Source organism: Prinia subflava, chromosome 4 (genome assembly GCF_021018805.1).
Source record: "Prinia subflava isolate CZ2003 ecotype Zambia chromosome 4, Cam_Psub_1.2, whole genome shotgun sequence".
Classification (NCBI taxonomy): domain Eukaryota; kingdom Metazoa; phylum Chordata; class Aves; order Passeriformes; family Cisticolidae; genus Prinia; species Prinia subflava.
The window spans coordinates 35,655,873-35,673,559 of record NC_086250.1 but is presented as its reverse complement, the minus strand read 5'-3'; the positions used below and the strand labels follow the sequence as shown (position 1 = coordinate 35,673,559).

Below are 17,687 nucleotides of genomic sequence, written 5' to 3'. Positions count from 1 at the left end.
AGAGGAAAGTTTCCTGCAGATGAAGGCATAGGTTTGCCACTCTGCCAGCCACCTGATGGCGGATAATCAGCAGATTCCTTCCTGCTTAGTCTCAGTTTCTTTTTATGGGTTATTTTTTACAGTTGTTAGGAAATTTCATAGTAAGTAAAACAAGTGAATTTCTCTGAAGAAATTTTGGTTGAAATTTCTGAACAGTTCACACTTAGTATCAAGAGTCAGAACAGCTTTGATTAATCACAAATATTGCCAATTTCCTTCACATCTAATTAAGGATTTATAAATGTCTCCATAGCATCATGAAATAGTCCATCAAAATTTTAGAGTATATGTGCATTGGGAAATTTTTTTTCCAGGGGAATTCATATTGAAAGCAGTAGTGATTGCAGAGAATTCATGAGGACCATTTTTTGAGGGGAACACAAGATAATTTAAACTTTGGTCAAAATTTCAAATGGATCAAGACTTCTTCCATCAATAACATTATTAAAACAGGCTAGGGATTCTGTTTCTTACCACTTCCACTGAAAGTAATGTTGTCATTTGAGAGCTTAATCTTTCATTCTATAAATGTCTATTTTTGTCATGTCTACCTTAGATATTCCTCCTTAGACATTCTACAAAGAGCTGAAGCGGTTAATTACCCTGATAAGAGGGAGAAGTGCTCTTTGAGAATGCAGCACTGAAGTCATGTATCTGTCATGTGTTTTAAGACAGAAAAATGTAGAGCAAGCAGTGGAAATCATAATTCACCAGGGCCCATCAAAAGTGATACAAAGCCAGAAATCCTTTCAAAGAAAGACAAATTTGGAGGAGAGCAGAAATGGTAAAAGGCAAAGATACCTGCCAGTGTCCAGAAGGGTACTGGAGAAGCCAGTGTGCCTGCTCTGACTGTGTCCTGGAGAGAGTTTTTAAACAGATAGAAGAGGATGTAAAAGGATAGAAGAACTGTCACTTCAATCCTTACTATGACTGTTAGCTTCCTGACCAGTTTGTTCTTTGTTAGCTTTCCTTGTTAGCTGCAGTTAATATCAACTTTGAGTCTTCAGCATTTGTTATTTGGGTCATTTGCTTAGAAATTAATAAATAGATTGTACTTTTTTTTTTTTTTTCCCTCTTTTCCTCTTCCACCTCCCAAAGAGAAAAGTTGATCCTTTCATTAAGCTTTACCAGCTGGCTGTGTGGTCTAGCCAGTAGATCAGTATGTAAATACTTACACAGTGTGTTATGTTGCCATCAGTTCTTTCTTATCCTTATAAAATTTTAGTTTATGTTTTCCAATCCTATAGTATATAAACTCAATTCCTTTAAGCCAAATACTTCATGATTAAGTGGAGTGGACAACAAAGAGAAATAACTGTAATTTTGAACCCACATGGATTTATAATTTTAAAAAATCACTACTTAAGAAAGAAAGTACTGAAGCCCTGTATAGACCTGGAAAGGTCATTTAGCCTCATGGTTCCACTTAACAATGTTTTAATATACCTTACATACTTCACAAGGTGGTATGGTACTAAATTACATATAAAGGTTTGAAACCATCTGATGGAAGATGCTGCAGAGGTACAGCATGTATGAAAATTATAGAACTGGTCACTGTATCAGTTAGTGCATTCAAACTCTTAAACTCCTGTCTGAGTTTCAAAAGGTCAAATTGTTCAGAAAATAAAATGATATCCTTATTGAAAGGTTGTCCTCTTTGAAAAACTTCCCCAGACATTCAGCCAAAGCAGAAGGATTTCCTTTAGGAAGCCAGATGCACCTTTTTCTGTGACTGTAACTGGGCTTTGGATTATATAACTTTTGGAATACAAAACTGTTAAGCAAAACAACAGCAGCTTACTCAGTAGCATTACATACTTGCAGATAGGATTAAATTCTTGTTCAATGTCTTGCTTTGAGACTAATGGATTCACCTGATTTTTGTACTAAAAATGATGTCCATAGAATTATGCTGTGAATATGAGTCAGAGCTGAAGGATTTCTCTCATCAGTATCTGACAGGTTGAACATATTTTGTTACACCAAACAGACACGTGGTGTGTGTCTTACTTGCATTGTTAAAGTTTAAACCTGTTTTATCTGGAGTAAACAAATTAATCATATTGATTCAGGTACCTTCAGTATTTTAGAACCACTGGTTGCATTTTTAAGAGTTGTTCATCCCTAGCTGGGGAAAACTTTCTGCTTAACCTGAAATAAGTGAGCACAAAATCATGGGATTGTACAGGCACATTTGAGCTCATTCAGAACTTGGCCTGCCTCACGTAAACTCTACACACAGCTGCTACACCAGTGGGATGGAGGGGGGAAAGAGCTCAGAACAGAGCTCTGCAGTCTCTGGACCCCTGACATTTCCTGTTTGACCCTGTACACATGCAACAGCTTCCTTGTTGAAGATCATAGAGCAGAAGGAGCAAACAAATATCTTGGCTCCACTTTTGAGGCAGGTGTCCCCTCTCTCGATATTTCCTGTGCTCTGGGAGACACTGCCAGCTGTCTGTTCAGTTCATTGCAGCAGTTTGTCTGAGGGCTGGGGGTGCAGGAGGGGAGCAACCTTCATGGGACTTGTGCTGGTATCAGACTCAATGAAGGAAAGGAAATATAAAGGAAAGGAAATATATGCCAGGGTGTTGTGCTGTGAACAGCTATTTCTGTTCAGTCCTGAGAGAAAAAATTCACCATAACATTACAAGTGACTGAGGTCTTCTTTGATGAAGTGTTTTAGGCTTCAGGTGTGTTTGCTCCTGCTTTTTAAAATAAATATTAAATATTTAATTATTAAATATTGGGGAGACTGTTGGGGAAACTATTATACTTAATGCATACATGCTGTCTTACTTTGAGGTACAGATCACTAATATAACCTATAAATTCTGTAAAAGTGGTGATTGTGTGACACTTTCACAGTCATGCTTTGCAGCCAGATTGTCACTATTTTATCAGGTAAAGCTGAATATATGGTAGATATGCCTAAGTTCGACACATTGCTGGAACTGCCACTACCGTTGACAAAACCACTAAAGATTGTGTTTTGACCTTTGCTCTGTTTTCTCATTTTTTGGTTCCTCTATACTTTTACCTTTTTATCTAGTGTCTCACTTGAAATGTTACCCTCTATTTTTTCCCGAATCTCAGTTTTCTCCTAGCCTCCTCACAAACTCTCCAACCTTTTCTGCACATCATTTCCCTTGTGTCAGGATTTCAGTCATCATCTGTGTTCATCCTCCTGAATCCTGAATCCAGATGTCCCCTGCCTGCCTGACTGGAGGATGTCTACTCTATAAAGTCGAAGAGGATAAATTATAAACCTACAGTTCCTCTCTGAACAATGCTTATCCTGACCTGTTTCTCTGCAGACCCTTCTTAAAGATATCAGTTTCATGTAACCAAGTGAGTATGTGTGTCCCTTATTTCTGTCAGTTATACCTTTTTACTCACTGCTTTCTCTATCCTGACTGTAATACTTTGTCCCTCATGCCAGACAGTCTGGCATTGTGTTTGATTTCATGTAAGTCCAGATTATAGCCACAGTGTACACCTCCTCCACCCCTATTTTCTCACAGATTCACCTTTTTTTCTGTTTGGACATTATTCACACATATTTAAATCATCCTCATTTTGACTTCAGGTTCTCCCTGTCTGCTCTGCTTGACAGTCACTTAGTTTTCCACTCCAGAGATACTGAAGAAAATCCTCCCAAACTCACATGGTCAGCTTGATGCCTGACAGTGTGCCCTTCTTTGCAGCTTCCAGCTTTGCCCTTTCCCCAGAATTCTTTCCCTTATGGAATCTTCAGACACCTTCTGCCTGCAGGGTCATCCCACTGGCACCTGCATCCGATGACAGTTTGTGTATGTTGTCCACAGATGCCTTATCCTGTACTTTCCTGTTTGTGTGGAAAACAGTACCGAAGCTTAGTTGTTAAATATTCTTTCCCCCAAGACAGCCTTCATAAAACCCACATTCATCATGAGATACACAAAGGCCTTTCAAGCAAAAGATTGTAGCTAAGTGATTTCTAAGAGTAGCAGATGTTTGTTTATTTATCTTTTGCTTAGAATTAGATAAAACAAGAAAAGGAAGACTAGGCTTGTAGCTGCATTCTTACAGAGTATATTTTTTTTCCTCCATTGTTTTTCATGATTCCTGCAAAGAATCTTGTATACCCTTCTTTGTGTCTTCAATAGACCAGAAACACTTCTGTGATTTATCATTGTACAGATTCTAGGTAGATGGGGTTCTGAAGCTGATGGCCCTGACCTGCTACTAGCTTTAAAGTCAACGTATAACAAAGAATTATTTCGAAAGAGTAGCAGTAACACCAGCCTCACACCATTGCTTCCAAATCCTGTTGGTTATGTATTACAGATGACTCTCTCCTAGTAAGTTTGCTTACTTATTACTTTCAGGGTTTCTGTGCTGGGAAAATAGGTTGCAAAAGAGACTGTGGGTATCATGACCTCATCATTCATATTCAAAAGAAGATCAGCAAGATTACCAAAGTGCATTACTTTGTAAAATTATAACCCCGGGAAGTAATAAGATTCAATTACATTTTTTGGCAAAGTTCTTTTTAAGAAAGTATCTGCCTCATGGCTGTAGTTTATTCTTTGTCTTGATCATTGGGTAACAGTTCTCATGAGGATTTTCCAGCTTCTCAAACCTTGCAAGAGATAAATCCCTCTTTTCCTTCGTCCACTTCAGTCTTGGCATATGTGCATTTTCTAAGGTGTTAACTGTTAATAGTTGTGCCTAAGAAATCTAAATTCCTTACACAGCCTCATTTCTTTAAAATGCTGGAGAACAAATGCAGACTGCACAAGGAGCTTTCTTCCCCTTTGCTCTGCAGAAGATCTGAAATGTCACATTGAACAAGAGTATTCCAATCATTGGAGCAAATTGGTGTATCCTGTGGGCCGAACTTGTCTAAAATGCAGACCAGCTACCTCTGTGCTTTCTTGAACAAAACCCATTGCATCTATTGCTAACAGCGGCAAAATGAAAGAGCAGATAAGCAGAGGATGCTGAAGTGTGTTTTCTGATTCTCTGTATTTTCACTTCAAATTTCAGGAAATTAGTACAATAGGCCAAATACACTCCTACAAACCACAGACAAGAATGGGACACTTTGTAACTCAATACAGAGAGCTGAATTTATCAACTCTATCACTGTGATGTTTGAAATGAACTATAGAGGATAACACTGCAGGTATCACAGGTTTATTCTGCCAAATAATTTTAAAGCATGATTTAATGTCTTTTTCATCTTCTTCTCATTTACTTTCTTTTCAAAGTTTTTTTTTTAGCTTTTGCCATCCTTGTTTTGAGAACATAAATGTCCAGAGGGCTCTTATTTTCTCTTGTGTTTTTATCTATGGTGGTAATAGTGTGTACTGTTCAAGGAAAGCATAGTTAATACCATGTAGTATATTGGAGCAGAATAAGTCAAGTAATTTTATGTTTTATTTTGGAAGGCATAACAAAAAATCCCATGCCTATAATGCTGAGTGATAAAACCCCATAAGAGTTGAATGGTGTGATTTTTCTGCACAGGTTTTTTCCTCTGTCAGTTTAAAAGGGATTCCCCTGCTAGAGGATCTCAATGGAATTTACAGTTGTTCTTTTAAGTGAGTGTTTATACTGCTCAACAATTTGGACTCTCCATCATGACTCATTTTGGAGCCTGCTCTGCCTGCCTGACTTGTATTTCTATGTGCTAGGATTTGAGGTTGCCAGAAAGAATATTTCTGTGAGCACCAAACAGAAATGAAGCATTGGACAGGGACTTCATGAAGCTTTCGATGTTTTTAGAAAGGGAAGTGTTAACACTGAATAGATGACGTTAACACCACCACCAAGAAAAAAAAAAAAAAAAAAAAAAAAAAAGAGCTCTGAAAGCTGTATTGACTGAATCTTCTAACAATGCTCGTGAGTCTCCTGTATCCTGCTTGTCCTGCTCTGTGTTTTTGTATGGATTTTTCATAGCACAGACAGACGTTACCCCACAGCGTGATTCAGTGTCTGTTCCTAGCCATGCTCTTGCATGATTTTAAACTGATTTCACGGGAGGAACAGAGAATGAAGCACCGTAGCTCATGGTTGTCAGGAGTGAAAAATAGCCAGGAATCAGACAAACAGCTTCATTGCTGAGATTATTTCCGGGATGAAAACTCGTCCAACAGCTGTTTGCTTTGGCCACTACTCAGGTCCTTTTCCTTTTTTTTTTTTTTTTTTTTTTTTTTTTTTTTTTTTAACAGAAAAAAAAGAGGGTTTTTTTATTTTTTAAGATGTGGGCTGGTTATTTATGTAGTCAGGAAGAGGTCTCTGCTTCCAGTGTTGTGGTCTCTGAGCTGTTTTGACAGTTGGAGTACGGGGAGGTTTCCTCTCTTCTCTCTCTGTTTTTCTCCCATCCTTCATTCACTTAATGCACGGACCTGGAATGCTGTAGGAAGAAGAGAAAGCGAATTTATGAGTTCTGTAATCCCAGACAGGCAGCTCTGTGGCAGTTACCTTCAAGGAAAGTTCACGCCCCGAAGGAGCGTTTAGTCTTACAGAGCCACTGACTCACTGAGCAGTGCGTGTGAGTGGCTGCGAGGGAGAGGGGGAGAGATGAAGGGAAAATTTTGCTTCCTTGTGAAACTTGCAATGTTATTGTTTTAAGACTCTTCGAAAAGATGACTGCTACTTTTGTTTAAAGCAGTTGTTCTGAAATTGCTGGAGCTGGAGCCTACCAGACTGAGGTCAGGAGCATTTTCTTTGGCAGAAAGAAGATACTTTTATAGGAGCCATGCCTGTGCTTGGGGTTGCCTCCAAGCTGAGACAGCCAGCCGTAGGGTCAAAGCCTGTCCACACTGCCCTCCCGATACCCAACCTTGGCCCCGCCAGCTCGCAGAAGTACTCACCAAAGTCCTTGGAGCTTACTGGGGCAGAGAGCTCGATGCTTTCTTGTCAGCTTACGTTAAAGTCAACCTGTGATTTTGGAGAGAGGAAAACGCTTCAAGGAAAAACCCAGGAGACTGAAGATAGCAAGGTTAGTTGTAAACTTTACCTGTGGAACTTAATTCTAAAAAAAAAAAAAAAAAAAGTTGATTTGCTTTGAAAAAACTTTGATACAAACTTTCTGCATGCAGAACTTGGGGGTAAATGTATAAATAGATTTATGCTGTCATCACTGGACTCCCATAGCAGCCTTGAAAATTTGTTTTGCTCAGTGCTGCTGTATGAATAAATATTCTGTTTTCAAATGTTAGGATTATTCACTTCACAGATGATTTTTGATAAGGATCAGTAGAATCATAAGGAGAGAAAAATCATTCTAGCACCCAGTAAACAGAGTATTAAAAAAAATCTTGGCAGCTTTTTGTTATATTATGAAATTTAAAAAGAGATCTCACGCCCACACCTATTCCCACAGGGAGACTCTTTTAAAATAAAAACATGCAATTGATTTTCTTTTCAATTTTCAAATGATCTGGCTGTTCTTGCTGCAGAAATGCTGAACCAGAAAAACAGCTTCTCAGTGAGAAGTACTTGTGCTTTTCTCTTCTGCAAAATAGCTTCTTCCTAGCTCCTATCTAGCCCCATTCATTGTGATTAAAAAAAAAAAAAAAGTCTGAAGTAGGATACCACAATATTTTTTAGACTGCTTAGGATATTTTTTCTTTTGTAAGGGGATTATTTTTGAGTCCTAATTAACTTTAAAATAAAACTTCTGCTTGATTTTCAGCTAGGCTTTCTGTTGTAGTTGAAAACATTTTTCATGCTTTGTACATGAGTATTGAGTCCCTTCTTGTCAGCAGCGTATATTTCTGTAGATCTTTCAATTACTGCATTACAGCTGCATGTGTGGTTTACACAGCTTCAGCAAGCTGTGAGGCTACTTCCTCTTGCTTTTCTACTACTCTTGGTTTGTGGAACTGATTACCACCCTGGAATTAAACATATATTTTTAATTCTATCTTAGTTTGAGTACACTTAAATGTCATTAGAGTTGTTACAGTGGCAAGATGCACATAATATATGTACTTGTTTTTTCTTTGTTTTTACTGGGCTAATTCAGTTTTAGTGAAGAAAGTTGTTTTTTTGTGGTTAAAACATAGGGTTGGGATTCTGAACATTTGGTTTCCTTTTTAAATCTTGCCACATATTTACACATGGGATTTTGGTCATGCCACTTAACTTTTCCTTGAAGTTTTCTGTGTCATATCTCCCTGTCTCCCAGAGATGATGCATTGGTGGTGTCAGACACCCATAAGAAATGTAAAAAAAAGGAGCAAACTGTTCACCTCTTGATTACCACAAGTGATGAACAGCCCCTTTCTATAACATGAGTATGAAGATAATATAATTTGGAAGATAATAAGTTTTCAACACAATGCAATTCCGGCCTGTTTACTTATTTTTAAGAGAAAATATTGTTTGTTTTTAATGGTGCTCCTTAATGGATATTCCATAAAAAGTAAATTGGATTTGCAAATACTATTTTCCATGAAAAAAAGCACAGTTGCAAAAAGCAAAAAGCACATTGGCTGCTGAGAAGTGTTTCTTGTTTACTTATAAAAGTGTGGACAAAGATATAAAGCATCCTGCCTCCAGTGTTTAAATCACTTGGGAGCTATTAGGAATTAGTGTGGGACCAACAGGGAGTGTTATCCTTCCAAGGCATCTGGTCCTGAACTCTGCTGAACTTCCAGTGAGTAAAGTGACAGCCTGGATGGACACAAACTGTGATACCAGTTTGCCATTTAATTGGTTTGACAATACCTGTCATCTCAGAGACTGTTTTTTAAAGAACAAAAAGCAAACCAACTTCACAAAAACAATCTAACATCCATGACATCCTTCTCTATATATGCTCTCAATGGAGGCTGCTGAGCAGTTTTATAAGATGATTCATAAACAGTAAGACCAGGCTGTGCACATGATGGTCTGAAATCTTCCCCCAGCCACCTGGATTTATAGAAGTGCTGAATATTCAAAAAGTTACTAATTTCTGAAGCCTTTCTGTATTATCCCCTTATATGTCTGACATTCCCAGTAAAGTTTAGTGGCAGCCCTTTACTCAATTTTCTTCCTGGCACATTTTTGAAAGATGCTCTTTTATTCACCATTTAAGAAAGCTTCATGAAATCTTTTTGCCAGAGGGGTTTGGACTGTAAGGTGGATGGGTATTCATGAAGATTACATTATTTTAATGCTTTTCTTACTAGTAAGCATCAAAGGATCAGCCTAGAAGTGTTAATACTGTTTTCTTCATCAGTGATGGAGATGCATGCCACCTGAGTTGCCTTAGAAGTATGTGTAGTTATTTAAACAGTAGTTCTGAGCACAGATCTGATGGAGCTGTTAGAGTTCTCTTCAGGTTTGCTGAGCAGATGCAAGTTCTACACGACAGGTTGTGTCATCCCAAATCTTGACCATTTGTGAGTGCTGATTCCAATAGACCTTTGTCAGCAAACACATTAATCCATGTGATATCTCTGTGTGACTGTTGTATGCAATGCTGTACACTGAGACTGTGTAACTATAAAAATGGTCAGGTAAAAGGTTTTTCAATCAAAATGTAATGAATATCTAGTCCGTTTCGAACTTAGAGTAAAATCTGACTAACGTATTTCTGGTATAATTACATTATAGGTATCATTGCATATAAGGCAGCACTGATTTTTGAGGGAAAAAATATGGATCTCTGTCTGCAAAAGACAGTGGAACATACGAATTCATCATCTAGTTAACTTTGGCTCTTGTCTGCTGATAGCAGCTCCTTTTGCATTGCTTGCTTTGGTGTTTCACATTTGCTGCACTGTGGGTCACAAGTTTTCTCATCCTGTCTGCAAGGCACTTAGACTGACACGTGTAGTCACTGTGACATATCCTGTTGCTATCTATTAAGTCCCAAGACTTAATTATTCTGAAATAAATTTGGGTTATGCATGTCCATACAGTAGGTCATTGCCATCCAGCTGTTTCCTCTATGAACTTCACTCTCACCGAACCTGATTGTTTGAGAGTTTTGTTGCTTGTGTTGGCTTTCTCACAAGGCCAAAGCTGGTTGGGAATATAGTGCCAAATATCAGTTCTCTTTTCCCTTCCTGTTTCTCTCATCTCACAGGATTTTGTTGCACTTGCACATGTAGTCTTGGTTGGTTTCTTGTTTGTGGACATGATGAAGTTTGAGGTTTAATAAAAGTAATATTGTCAGTTTTAAAAACTGTGGTAGAAAAAGTTTGAGGTGATGATGTTTACTTTTTTTCTTAATTGCATAGAATTTAGTTAAGCTTACGAAAGCAAATAATAAGTTGCTAATAATTTAAATTATTCTGTGTGTAGTTTATTCAAATGCACTTTTGTTCAAGATTTTCATAATTTGTGCTTTGATGCCTTAGTCTCATACAACAGGTCCATCTGCTTTTTTGTTAAACACACTAATGTTTAGGCTGACTGCATGAACACTTTATGATGTGAATAGTCATGCAAAATATTTGAACACAAGTATTCAGAGCACATTCTTTTTCCCTGAGTATCATATAGACAAAAGTTTATTCCTATATATGTACACAGAACAGAATTCAGCTGCTGGATTCATGAGGTGAAATGCTGGCTGTCTTTGAAGCAGATGGAGTTTTGCTGTTCAGCTGGACCATAGTGTGTTTTTATGCAAAACCATGTCTGAAAACATCACTATATATTTTCTAATATTTTTCTATCTGTGGATATAGTATTATTTGTATTTCTTTACCACTAATTTTATACTGCTTGCAAAATTAATCATCTGATCCTGGTAGGTTGCTTTTTAATACTGCTCTAGTTGTAGAATGAGCCATTAAACAGTAAGAAAGTGAAAAAAATATCCATTGATATTATAGAAAGGTAAATTAAACAATGACTTAAAACTATAGGAATGAAGAAAGAATTTATTTGCAAAACCAACTTATTTGGTCACTAAATCAATACTCTTTACGATATTATTTTAAGGGTGGGAGTTGAGAGTCTGGGGCCAGACTGTTCAGTTGTTCCTAGAAACAGGCCAATGTCAAGGATCATTTCCATTGAATTTCAGGAAAAAGATTTTTACTTTGAGGATGACAGAGCACTGGAACAGGCTATCCAGAGAAGTTGTGGAGTTGTCTTCTCTGGAGACATTCAAAACCTGTCTAGATGCAATCCTGTGCAACCTGTTCTAGGTGAACCTTCTTTAGTACAGGGGATGGACTGCAGTCTGTAATATTGGCCTGTAGCAAAATGCCAATGGCAATAGTGTTTTACTCCAGCTCACCTGAAAGTGGGATTGATTTCAGCTATTCTCTCACATTTGATGGTGTAGTGACAAGTGCTTTGCTGTGAATCCTCTCCAGCACAAAGCTGTGCAGCTGCTGAGAGTCAGCAACCCCTGCTAGGCACACTGGTCTTCTGGTCTGGCTTCCTGGGGCTGCTTCTTGCAGTGCTCTGCTTTATGTTCCCAAAGTTTTTCTCCCATCATTAGACATCCTTCTTTCAAGAGCACCATCATTTATGCTTCCAAAGTGAATTTTCTCTGAGATTAATCTGATATATTAATTGTAGTGTTTTTGTTGCATGACTTGGATGATAAGATTTTAGCCTTCTTTCATGAGTTAATTAATTCCTTTACTGTTGTATTATCTTCTTTCTTCTTTTTTTTCAATTTCTCTTTGTTCATGCTATCTCTCTGCTTCTGTCTGCTTTATCTGCTTCTTCCTTCCTGTTGGCAGACATCTTTAGAGGCTACTGAATATGACTTATTTTTTCTCTGTATCCCCTAATCAAGTCTTCCTGTCTTGCCTGCGGCATTTTTCATATCACTGTTCATTATCAGAATGTGCTAGTCAGCCTCCCCAGCTGATCCAGTACACATATTTAAACCTAAAACTTTTCTAGAGACCTTAGTTTTGGGGGCTTGTAGTAAGATCCTAGTAGTATGGAGATATTGGTATCCAGAGGATGCATAGACAGTTGTTTGTGACCTCTCTCACAGGGGTCCAGCTCTACTAAGTTCAATTTTTATACAGGAAGATCTTAAGGGAGCTCAGGAAATTGATCTTTTGCAAGGCCATCTGGAAGAAATGACAAAGAATATTATGTGTCCACTTGAGTAAAGAGACACAACTAACTTCTCTAGAGCACAGAAATCTGAACAATTAAGCTGGGAAAGCAGTCCCCAGTAAATCAGCAGGAATAGACTGTGCTACCTCAGGAGCATGTCCAACAGAGAATGGAGTCGAAAACACTTAGTTGTACCAAGTGAATGTTGTTAAAGTAATCTGAAGTGAATGTCAGTGTCACAAACCAAGCTAAGTACTTTGATCTGGCTAGGCAAAAACATGCTGGATCTGTTAAAATGACTCTTAGGGTCCATTTCATTTGGCATAGTACCATTGCATCTCAGTTTTACTTTGAGGCTTCTAGTGTCATTCAGCCAGCCCCTTTGCACTAGGTCATTAAGATGCACATGGAAACATCTCATTTTTCCCTCATCAATTTTAAGTAGTTTGTCAGTGATGTGGTAAATCCTGCCCATCACAAGACACCAAACTTGGAGAACAGCTAGGCTCTTTTATAGAGACAGACCTCAAGACAAATATTTTTGTTTTCCGTACATGGGTGGAGCTCCTGTTCACGTCAACGGGAGTGCTGTGCACATTGGAATACCAGATGTGTGCCATAAATGACTTCCATATCTCTGTCTTTCCTCAGCTAACCCTTCCACACCACTTACTTAGGTTTCATGTGACCCTTTCCCACCATTCCCCAAATATCTCCAAAGCAAGGCATCTGTTACAATCCCACATCTCTTTGACTTTTCAATTTCTTGGATACGTTTTTGTCTGGTCTCTGAGGGCCAAGCTCCACTGGCTTGTCTTCTTGACACACTGAATCTAGGGAATGTAAATAAATGAATTTCTTTCCTGATTTTGTCATACCCTTCCTTTTCTCAGCACTAGTGCCCTGGAGGTATCTGCCTTGTGGGTTGGCAAGAAAAGAGGCTACTCATTGTGCCAAGTGTTTCATTTACAGCACTACAGCCAAGGCAGCAGAAAGGGCAGCAGAAGCAGCCAGAAACCGCCTATCTTCTCCCCATAGTGACTGCTAGTGATGGGAAGCCAGCAGTGTTTCAAAAGCATTGAACTAGCTGCCAGAAATTTCAGTCAGCACTGTGGACACCTGGGACTGTGTATGTTTAAAATTCACACAGCCCCAGTGAAGCCAGGACAGCTGGCAGGAGTTCAGATTGTCAGCAATTTCAGCTTCTTGTCTAGTGCTCTGAATTATTTCTTTATCAAACAGATAGCAGTGTCTTTAACGTGCTTTATGTATCCAGTACCATCTGTCTATGCTATATTATAACTGATTTAAGAGCTTCATTCTGTATGAGCTGGGACTAAATTTCACTGTTACATGTTTATTGTCTAATCATCTGTATCAAGCACGTTTTCATAGAGTTGAGATAAATGTAAAGTAACACAATATCAACTCTTAAATATTTTGTATTTGTGAACAAATTGTATTGAATATAGTTTGAATGATGTTTCTCATCTGTAATTTGTAATTGGGATCATGGATAGGAGGGTATTCACCACCTGAGCTGAAGACCTGTGCCTAAATTTCTACTGCTTTCATGTTATTTCTCTTACAAAATAAGAACATAAAACTCAACTTATTCCATATCAATTGGTGTGTTGTGAGCTGGCATTACACATCGTCAGCAAACAATCACACTTACTCTTTTGTATTGCATTTGTGCCTGGGGAAGCTGCTTGGGGATTTTCTGATCAAACAACTATTCAATAAAAAATCCTGTCCTCAAAAATGGGAGTGTGTCTGCAGGGCGATGCACTGTGAATGCACCAGCACAACTGAAGCAACTCAGCAATGTTTTCTTGGTACAACACCCTTGCAGCCCACTGGGATAATCTGTTCTTCAGAACCTCAAATGGAGATAAGTGGTCTCCCAACTTGAGATAAAAATAATGGGCTTATATTGCACCCCAGGAGGTTTAGTTAGGCTTTAGTAATGCTTCCCAGCCATAACAGTAGTTAAACTTTTCCTGTGGGAATTACAGTATCTCCATCACCGGAAAACCCAATGTGTACACTTGCCAGTCTTAGTAGTATTAGCAGTGATCCTTCATTGTGCAAAGGAATCGGTGACAACCTTGATGGTTTTCTCATTCTCTTTGTCATTCCGTGGTTCAGCTGACTTCAGGTGCATGGGAATGAAACCATGCTTCCCTGAGAACCTGAGCTGACAGCACCATGGCCACAGTGATACAGATATTTAAGGACTCTCTTTGGAGGCAGATTGACTTCCTCAGAAGAAGTGCCATTGTGCAGATGAGTATTTCCAGAGGCACTGCACTGAAATATTGCAGTTCCTGTTAAGTTTCCCAAACACACTGGTAGGGTGTTCTTGGAGCCCAGAAAGCTAGCGGCTTGCTTGAAAACACTCAGTTCCCTGGCATATCAGTATTGGAATGTCCTCATGCCTCAAGAGCCTGTGAGACAGTGGAGTAACTCTTGGGGACTCAGTTCTTTACCCTATAGCAAGGAACATAGAGGCCCTATGAATTTAAAAATCCTTAATTTAAAATCCCTTCAGGAGCACTGCAGTGAATATTTCTTCTAGCTGCATTTTATAGAGAGTCCCTAGAAGACAGGAGCATCCCAAAGTACCCATCAGAGTAAGGGGTGCCACTAATAATAGGGAGTTTGGATGCCCTGAAAAATGTTTCTTTTCTCAAATAAAAATAATGTTCTTTCTGTGGATTTTTCTGTTTATTTCAACCATATCTTGATCCCACAAATTTTTACTAGGTTGATGTCCTACTATGACAGGTAGTGTGCAAGTGTGTAAAAGTCAGTCCAGCCCTGTAGAACATATGGTTGTATTACACAGACTGTGGGAGAAAGGGGAAAAACATAATCCCCATAGTGCAGAAGGATGGGAGAGATTAAAGGGAAAATGGATGATTTTCCCACACTCAGGCTGGGACTTTGTGGCAGGACTGGGAATTTCAAGTCATATATATCTCAAGTCCCAATCTCCACATCATAACTGCAAGTCTATCCTTTGTCTTTTCTAAGGGATCAGTTAAGAATGAAACATCCAAATAATGAGTTATTTTTCCTGCATGCCTCATAAGGACAGTTTCCGCTTTGTCATCATTTTAATGTCAATAGCTAGCGTAAGTGTGGGCCCAGCTCTGAGCTGGAGGTGGAATTTTACTCCAGGAGACATATAGTCTTGATTTTGATGTATCCAGCCTGCACAGACTAGCACACTTTATTAAAGATACAGACTATTTTGTGCCCTTTGTGAAGCAGTATAACACTCATCAATGGTCCTGTGTGTAATGCTGTTGATAGGCTGTTGACTTGTTAAACATGATGTGGAAAATCTAAGTATTTGTGAAGCAAGCCTGTTCTGAAGAAAAATGGCTTTTTTGGGTCCTCATTCCTGCCTTTGAGTATACTTCCTAGCTTCCTTGTAGCAGAAACTGGTATTTTCTAGATAGTAACAGCATGAATTACAAATGAGAACTGCTATTTTTTTTTTGACTAAGTGTTCATTCTGGTCTAGGTCCACTGTCTCTTTTTCTCTACTACACTGGACTATTTTTTGAGTCACACAGTTTTTCTTGCACTTACATACAGGGCATGCAAAGAGCCACTCATTTAAATGAGCTCTGTGTTTCACTCTGACCTGATTCACAGGATGTGGCCTTGGAGGAAGCCCATGCCTTAACAATAGCCTTTTGACAAGTGAGGGTGTTTGGGAATTAAGCTGGAGAAGGAGGAAGCATATATCTATTCTCAAACCTAGTAGTGGACTATTTTGTTTGAATCTTCACTTGCCCGTGATGTTTTTAAGGTCAAAAAACTTCATTTTTGTTTTTACTGGCAAGAGGATGTTGGCTGAAAGATAGCGTAACTTCTTTAAAATTCAGAAAAGGAATGCACAGTGTTTTGTGTGGTAAATGTGAAAGGATAACTCCTCATGTAAGATGTGCAGATTTCTGATGGCTCTTGTGTATGTTCTATGTAAACCAAGCTGAGAGAACTTAGAAAATAAGCAAATCAAAGGGAAGTATAATTTTGAAGTGGTTAGAGCCGGATCATAATATTTCTGGATATATAAACTGAGAAGGTGCCAGCCACTGAAAGTACTAACTCTGCATAAAACATGAGAGAAATTGACCAAGTATAATATTAGTCTTGTCCTAAACTACTTTCACCATGACATTTGGTCTGACTTATCTTTTTAGTTATATTTAATCCTTGTAAATCTTCCTTTGCTGCTTTGCCCTTCTGATCTTAATTTAGCAGAAAGCATTTGTCCTTCAATATATCTCTCAGCAGTTGATCAAAATATTTTGTTCAGGTGGAGCTCTCCAATTGCAGCAAATTTGAAAACAAATTGGAACAAAAATAGCTGTTGAGCTCTCTGTTGTGTTTTCCATTTCAAATTATCTCTCTGTGACAGTTTTAACACCTGGCTTTGTATCTTGTTGATGTTGTGCTAAACTCTAAAAGATTTGGCAGTGAAAACTTCCTGTTGTGCATCAGGATTTGAATTACAGGGCAGGAGTAAAACCATCACAGCTTAGTAATGAGCACGGCCATGCAGAGAAAGATGACTTCCTAGCAAGTGCTGTAAAACATTTGACCACTTTCATTAATCAGGAAAGGCTGCATGATTTAGGGGTGAGTAAGACACAAGTCAGGGTGCAGGATTTTTACTCACTGCCACAACAATGAGATTTCCTGGCAACACATCTATGCAGTAAACAAGCTGGTTTCTTTCTTGCAGGAGTATTTTTGTTTAGGTTTGGGTTTTGTTTTTCAGTCTCTTTTTTTTGTAAGCTGTCTCTGTAGTGGAAATAAATAGGCATTAAATAAGAATGTGAAATAACAAATAGAAGTTCAAAAGGAGTTTAAAAATTTCCTCAGCTGAGCAGTCTGCCTGCTTTCGTCATTGCTGGCCAGCTCACCAGCCATAGACAGAGTCCTGGAAGGAAGTGCTGAAGGAATCCGTTTCTCATGAAGGAGCAGCACAAATCTGAAAACTTGACAGCTGCAGGTTGAGATTTTCTTTTGAAATGCTTCTGAGGAGGAGTGAAGCTGAGCAACTCACATGGGAATTCACAATCTCGTTTCATTTCTGGTTACTATCAAGTACCTCCTTGAAATCAGCTCATATGTGAAATGGTAATAATGAATAGAATTTTTAGAGTGAAGTTGTTTCTCGGCTAACTATTTATTATAATTATTATTTTTAAATACTGAAGAAATAATCTAATTAGCTACTTTTTAAAGTGCTATTGAAGTTACTTTTAATTATCATAGGTTTTTTTTTTTAATCTTATCTGTTACTGATGTTTTCAGTTTCCTGTCTGTCAGGCTAATAATGCATCCATTGTTTTTTCCTGGTTGTAATAAGAAGTAACAAGTAGAAGGCATTTTATATACAACATCAATTTCTTTTCCTGTGTAACCTTGTGATCTTGAGAAAAATAAGGAGAGAATAACAGCATTTTTGCTGTTTCCTTTGCCTTGCTGCTGTATCACTCTGAAGACTGGTATGGTTCTGTATTATTAGCTAAGCCTAAGAAATAGGTTTTTCCACAAAGAAACTATTGTAGTGATTGACAGTCCTCTGTTCATAGGTG

At 38.3% G+C, this 17,687-nt stretch overlaps 1 protein-coding gene across 1 annotated transcript in view; it reads left to right on the top strand.

Moving 5' to 3' along the window:
• The first annotated feature begins 5,028 nt into the window (after window positions 1-5,028).
• NAV3 (neuron navigator 3) overlaps window positions 5,029-17,687 on the top strand; it is a 267,877-nt gene continuing 255,218 nt past the window's right edge. The window contains exon 1 of the mRNA XM_063396422.1: window positions 5,029-7,033. Within this exon, the coding sequence (XP_063252492.1) occupies window positions 6,791-7,033 (243 nt within the window). The 5' untranslated portion in view covers window positions 5,029-6,790. The remainder of the gene's footprint in view (window positions 7,034-17,687) is intronic.